This window comes from Heteronotia binoei, chromosome 16 (genome assembly GCF_032191835.1).
Source record: "Heteronotia binoei isolate CCM8104 ecotype False Entrance Well chromosome 16, APGP_CSIRO_Hbin_v1, whole genome shotgun sequence".
Lineage (NCBI taxonomy): Eukaryota > Metazoa > Chordata > Lepidosauria > Squamata > Gekkonidae > Heteronotia > Heteronotia binoei.
The window spans coordinates 29,835,951-29,843,253 of NC_083238.1; the positions used below are offsets into that span (position 1 = coordinate 29,835,951).

Consider the following 7,303-nt stretch of genomic DNA (forward strand, 5'->3'; position numbering starts at 1 on the left):
TCAAGTATATTAAACATTGAAATGTCATAAATCAAGTGCTACTTGTTACATTATAGTCCTACTGTTGTTGTGTTGTGTTTGTTTTAAAAAGCCGTTATGTTTCCATCTTCACTATGTATGTTAACAGCCAGTCTTAAAGATGCTACTGGACTCTTAAATTTACCCAGTCTGGTTGTAACAGTTACAATCTCAAGATCCAAACCACCATCTTTATCATTCTGATAAAGATGAAAGGCTGTGCATGCAGCCATGATTCTGACTGGGGCCAAGATGGAAGGAAATAGGAGAATGCAGGGCTTTTTTTGTAGCAGAAACCCTTTGCATATTAGGCCACACTCCCCTGATGTAGCCAATCCTCCTGGAGCTTACAGTTGGCCCTGTACTAAGAACCCTGTAAGCTCTTGGAGGACTAGCTACATCAGGGGTGTGTGGCCTAATATGCAAAGGAGTTCCTGCTACAAAAAACACCCTGGGAGAATGAAACCGCCAAACACAGCGCAGTCTTACTAATCAAAGTCAGGCTTCCCCCATTCTTATGAACTATTTCACAGGAAAAAAGGCCAAGTTTTAAAAGGAAATTTATTTTCCCCCCTTTGAAACTGCTAAAAAGACCTGGTTTCTACCAGTAAAACAATCAGGGGTTTAAGTCCCCTCTTCCTTTAGCTCACATCCCTGATCCAAACTGCAGCTTCATCTACAACTTCCATTTAACTAATGGGGAGCTGTATGCTTTTACCTTCAAAACCAGGCAACTCAATATCAGATTTAAATTCTCATTAATCCCTGGGACAATAAGGGTGCATTCACACTACACTAAACAATGGTCGTTTTCGCACTCACCTTCCGCCGGCGCGACCCCCCTCTTCACCGCGCAGGATCTGCGCGGATTTCACACTAAACGCTGCGGAGCAGCCAGAAAAGCCGGAAGCTCCTGTCGCAAAAGCCGCGCAAACGCCGAACTGCTTTTTGGCGGTTTTAGTTTGAGCGGCTTTTGCGCCGGGAGCTTCCGGCTTTTCTGGCTGCTCCGCAGCGTTTAGTGTGAAATCCGCGCAGATCCTGCGCGGTGAAGAGGGGTGTCGCGCCAGCGGAAGGTGAGTGCGAAAACGACCAAAGCGTTTTGCAACTGGATTTTCATTGTGTAAGAATAGCAAAAATCGAGTTGCAAAACACATTATTTAGTGTAGTGTGAATGCACCCAAACTATTTCTTTTATTTAGGCCATTTTTATCCTACCCTTCCTTCAAGAAGCTCAGGATAGTATACCTTGGTCTCCTTCCCATAGGGTTGCCAGCCTCCAGGTGGGGCCTGGAGATCTCCCGCTTTTACAACTGATCTCCAGATGACAAAGGACAGCTCCCCTGGAGAAAATGGTTGCTTTGAAGCGTAGACTCTATTGTACCATGCTGAGGCCCCACCCTCTCCTGGATCCACCCACAAAGTCTCCAGGTATTTTCCAACACAGACCTGGCAACCCTACCTCCTTCCCCTCCATTTTTACCTTCATGACAACTCTGTGATAAGTTAGGCTGGGAGATGGGCCTAAAGTCGCCCAATGCCTCACAGTTAACTGAGGATGTAAACCTGAGTTTCTCAGATCCCAGCCCAACTCTAACCACTAACGGATCATCCTAACCTACTACCTTGTAGTACTGTCACAATAAAGGGGGAATATAAGCCACCTTGAACTCTTAAAAGGTAGGTGAATATATGTATATAAATGAAAGATAACAATGGAGGACAACATCTGTATGGATTGGGGGGGGGGGGAGGTTATGCTGCCACAAGATGTTTGTTCCTGTAACACATTAACATGGCTGCCACTCTGGAATCTGTTTCCAGGGCTTACTATGCAACTCAAAACCCAGAGATTTCCACAGAATAAATTTGAGAAGAAATTCCCTGCTTGGAAGGGGAGGGGGGGGGAGAACCTCTGAAACCTCAGACTTGCCAGCACTTGGCTTCAGACACTAATGAAAATAGTAACTGCCAAGGAATTAGCTTCCTGCCCATTCTGACCTTCTCAGCTGGAGCTTTAGCAAGGCTCCCGGTGGACATCAGGTATCTGCCTAACTACTTCCCTGCTCAGAAAAGAGGGTGCAGTTAGCAGCAGTTGCTGTATAATTACTTACTTGATTCCTTCTAAGGAGCTTACGCTAAGAGTTGAGCAAAGAAAGCAGATTAACTATTTGAATGCATCCACACAACACACACATACTACTGCTGGGGGGCCCCCCCAAGGGCTGATATAGGTGCCCCAGGAAATTTACTTCTAATCCTCCTCCAACAATAGGGTTTTCATTCATTGTACGGTAATTGCAGTTGTGTTGGTGTGTGACAGAGAGAGGGGCAGGAAGGAATGAAGGAAAGAGCTGCAAATTACCAGGTGGAAACGGGGAGGGGGGGGGAGCGATGGCGGGAGATAGAGCTCCTCCATCCTCAGCCTCTAGATTAGTACCAGGGGATGATGGAGGAGGAGGTAATGAGGCCTATATGGCCCTCAGTCGGCCCTGCTCTGCCAGTCACATGTTGCCCCCGGCGTTGCCTAGCAACAGCAAAGCTGAGAGGAAAAAAGTTCGCTCTTCCAACTTCAAATCTGTCTGCGAGTGGCCGAGAGGAAGCTTATTGTGCGCTAGACAAAATATCTGCCTTCTGCCTTTAAAGTAAAAACAAAAAAAAACACAACACTATAGGCATTCTGCGCTTATAGCCACGGTTTTCTCTCGTTCACTGCGCATGTCAATACGTACCACCGTTGCTTCCCGAAGCTCTCTTGGAAAGCCCTTCATTCCATAAAAGAAAAGTTGCACCTTAGCAGACACCACACCACCGCCGTAGAGTGTAGAGGGCACAAGGGTTTATTTCTCAGTAGCCTGGGGAGGGGGGGGGGGCGGGTATTGCAAAACCAATGCTTGTCCCAAACACGCGCCTGACTCCAGAGTAACCCTCAGCAAACCATATGCAAAAACTTTCGCATTCCTGGACAATACACAAATTAACTCAGGGACACAACCGCGTACAGATTCTTACGGGGTTAGAATGAATTATTTTCCCCCCTTAATAAACAGTACGGATCAGTTTCCTTCCTATCACAACCAGGGTTTTTAAGCATGCCACCCTAAGCAGAGTCCAGCCTTTCTAAGCCCACCGCCTTCAACCAACTTTGGGTGACTCTGTTTAGGATAGCGGTAAATTGAGGAGCGCTGCCACTTGGAAAGGACCAAGTGTGGAAAGTAATATCCGTGTACATATGGGGTCCCATTCTTTTAAAAAAGGAAACTATTCTCCCCTTCACCAGCAGCAACCCATCCCTCGTGACAAAAAACCCAACCTTCTGGCCGCAGGCTGTGAGAACACCAAGCCGACCCCCAGAAACTCGGCGGAGCCCCCGATCGCCCCTGGTCTGCGGGCTTACCTTGGCAGCTGGCTTGCACGATGCACGCGGCGAGCACCACGAGCACTTTGCAAGCAGCTGTTGCGCCCCGGTCCACGCGCCGGTGAGGTCCCATCAGGGCTGGGATGCGCCAACCTCCCGGCAGCGTCGCAGGAGAGGCTGACTGGGGAAGGCGCGCTTCGGCACAGCCCGGCGAGCTGCTTTTTATCCCCACTTATGCCGCTAGTTGCAAAAGAAAGGCGTGCTCGTCAGCTGAGCCATCGCGTTTTCTCTTGGACTCCCACCCTCCAGACATTGCATAAAGCTCTTTATGCCCTGGGGGCCCCGGAACTAGCATGAGACCAATTGCTCCAGGCCCTCTCCCAGCGCAGGCAGGGGTTGCCCCTCCTTCTGCACTTTGCAACGCCGGGAAGGCGGGAGAGGGATGCTGGCGAACAAAACTCAGTCGCTCCACGGGCCAGACCGGGAATGTTTCAGGGAAGTTTGCGGGGACTGGGGAAGGCAGCTCGCCCCCTCCCCTCAAACAACATACTTGGTCCCCGCTCCACACAAATGATACGCGGAGCATAAGAATAAGTTACTGTATTCTTAGTGCCATGTTACCAGGGCTTTTTTGAACAGGAACGCAGTTCCGGCTGCCTTGACATCAGGAGGTGTGACCTAATATGCAAATGAGCTTCTGCTGGACTTTTTTTTTAAATAAAAAAGCCCTATGCTGAACAATGGTGATGTCAGGGGGTGTGACCTAATATGAAAATGAGTTCCTGCTGGGCTTTTTCTACAAAAAAGGCCCTGCACATTACTAATACCATGTTATCGTAGAAATTTTCTCAGAGTGGGACTGAGCAATGCAAAGTTGAAGGGAATATAATCACCAGTTGAAAGATTTGGTCAGGCCCATAGCTACGAGGGGGCCTGTGGGGGCACAGCCCCACTCCTTCTGGAAGAGGCCCCCTGACTCTGGGGGCCCAACCAGTCCCTGGGGCCTCTGCCATGGCTCCTGGACAGTGGAGAGGTCGATCCTGGGGCGGGGGGCATAAGTGAGCAGAGCACCACAGCAGTGTGTGGGGGCAAGCGGAGCGCGGTGCCTGGGGGGCAGGGGGGGTCGCCTGGCCAGAGCCTATTTGCCCTAGAGCAGTTCCTGGCAGCAGAAGCAGCCCCCAGCCCCCCTCCTGCTACTTAAAGAGCCCGTGGATCAGCTGTTTGGTGGGCCTTTAACTGGGGGGGGGGCTGCTTCTGCTGCTGGCCTATGCGTTATTTTACTGGTGGGGAAGAGAAGGCAGTGGTGAGCTCACCACAGCTCTCCTTTTCCTGCCACTAAAACAGCTTGTGGGCTGGCAGCAGTCGCAGCGAGCGGGGGGGGGGGGGGGAGGGGCAGCAAGCAAGGGAATGCTGCCGCCACGGGCAAACAGAGTACAGTGGCGGGGACGAGCAAGCAGAGCGCCACGGCAGCGAGTGGGGGTGAGCAGAGTACAGCGGCTGGGGGACACTGGGGGGGGCGCCTCCTAGGGCCTATTCTCCCTGGAGCAGCTCCTGGCAGCGGAAGTAGTCCCCAGTTCCCCCCACTTAAAGGGCCTGTGGATCAGCTGTTTCACAGACCCTTAACTCACTTTTCTAAGCCTTTACACTCTTCCATATTTTCATTGGTCGTGCTTGACTTTTACACAAATTCATCTCACTGTACTGCCTGAGATTCATAGCCAGGCCTTATTTTGGGCAGAAGCTCACAAGAGCAGAGCTCTGAAACCTAAATTTTATTGTGCTCTTTCTTAAACCACCCCCCTCTATAATTGCTTCTGGACTCCATTGTTCAAACCCCCTGTGAGAATTTTGCTGAACTCTACGATTTGACAAACTTTCTAATATTTTTCCCCACAAAAAAAAATTGGGAAAATAACTAAAACATATCAAGCAGACATCACGCCACTGTGGCCACATAAGAGAAAGTAATTTTAAAAGTGTGATGGCAATAAGGTTTTATTATGACAATTATAATTCAAGAAGCGTTTTAAGGTAGATGCTGAGCTGATATAATTTAGCACATCTTCCAGCGATGTCAGGGGTGTGTGGCACATGCAAATGAGTTGTGCTAATGAGCTCTGGCACCTCTTTTTCTATTCATAACCCACTGCCCCTGTTGGTACAGAGCATTAGCCAGAAAGTGACTGAACTAGTCTGACAGTAGCAGTGCTGTTACTTGCTACTGGCCCAAGGTCACCCAGCAAGCTTCCATGGCGGACTGGGGATTCAGACCAGGGTCTCCCAAATACTAGTCTGGCACTAACACTGGCCTTCTAATGAATATGAAGTTTTATTAAAGGGCCATGTAAATACTAAGTCAGGGGTCCCTAACTTTTTTGAATCTATGGGCACCTTTGGAATTCTCACAAAAGATGGTGTGGGGGCAACTATAAATAATTGCCCCAGAAGGCAAAGGAAAGGAAAGGTCCCTTGTGCAAGCACCAGTCGTTTTCGACTCTGGGGTGACGTTGCTTTCACAACGTTTTCACGGCAGACTTTTTACGGGGTGGTTTGCCATTGCCTTCCCCAGTCATCTACACTTTCCCCCCCCAGCAAGCTGGGTCCTCATTTTACCGACTTCGGAAGGATGGAAGGCTGAATCAACCTGGAGCTGGCTACCTGAAAACCCAGGCTTCCACTGGGGATCAAACTCAGGTCGTGAGCAGAGCTTAGGACTGCAGTACTGCAGCTTTAACACTCTGCGCCACAGGAGCTCTTCCAGAAGGCAGAACCAGGGACAAAATGTCAGAGCGTGAGGTTATATATAACTCCAAAAGTAGCCCTTCCACATTTAGGGCAGAAGAACTGTTTAATAGGATACCTTTTAAAATTAACATATTGTCTTAAAAACTTTTCTTGCATATACACAGCTTACCGCCAATCGCACGGTGAAGATTCTTGTGCTCTGGTGGCAGCTGCTGACAAAACAACTTTTAAAAAATCATTACAGCCAATCAGATCTCCAATGGCCAATGAGAAACCTTGCTGGGTTGTTATACTGGGGACCTCTGTGCTAAGTATTACCTGTAGTAATGGCATGTTTTTCCAGGCTTCGTTAGTCTTACGTAGCCTTTATTACTTTGCCTCAGTTTTGCCCTCACGCTTAGTTTCAAGTAGATTTAATTATTTCCAACGTGCCCTAGGCTACTTCCCTCCTCTTTCTCAGCCACCTAAACATTAAACAAGCCCCACAAACACTGCACATCACACCAGGTTAAATTAGAAACAATAAAATAAGTACAAAACTTCAAGAGAGCATAACAGAAGGAAAGTGGTTTTGATGAAGATCGATAGCGTGAAAATCCCACAGAATCAGAAAATCCCACAGAAAATCCCACAGCTGGAACAGAACAGTACAAGTTTACGTAGTACTCAGAATGCAATGATTCTCATGTGTTTATGTTACTTGAATTCAAACTGCATGTCTACACCGTTCGATTGGGTTAGACAAAATGTGGTTAAAACAGCCCATCTTGCGGTGTCTGTTGTGTTTCTAAAACTATTGCTTTCCCCCAACATTCTTCCATATTTGTGTAGCTTTCTTATAAAGCTGACAATTATGAAATAAGCAACAAGGGGGAAGGGAAGGTAGTCAGATTAGATGAGAATTTCAGGAGGAGAAAGGAGAAAAAAGAAAGAGTAGGAAATATACCAGAAACAGGGTAGAAGGGGTGGGAGGGTTGGGAGTCAAGTCTTTTGTTTTGCGCTCTGTTTTTCAGTTCAAATGACTATAGATTTTATTTATTTAGAAATGTATAGCCAAATTTTCTCCTTCGTGAAAACCAAAAGAGGCTTACAACATCATTCCCTTTCACAGCACTGGGAGGTGGGTTAGATTGAGAAAGTCAGTAGCCCAAAGTCACCCAATGAGCTTCTGTGGCCCAGTATGGA

General features: G+C 48.1%; 1 protein-coding gene across 1 annotated transcript in view; it reads right to left on the reverse strand.

The window, feature by feature from the left end:
* The window catches only part of LRP2 (LDL receptor related protein 2), a 204,885-nt gene extending 201,219 nt beyond the window's left edge, over positions 1-3,666 (reverse strand). The window contains exon 1 of the mRNA XM_060257327.1: positions 3,413-3,666. Within this exon, the coding sequence (XP_060113310.1) occupies positions 3,413-3,506 (94 nt within the window). The 5' untranslated portion in view covers positions 3,507-3,666. The remainder of the gene's footprint in view (positions 1-3,412) is intronic.
* Positions 3,667-7,303: the final 3,637 nt, after the last annotated feature.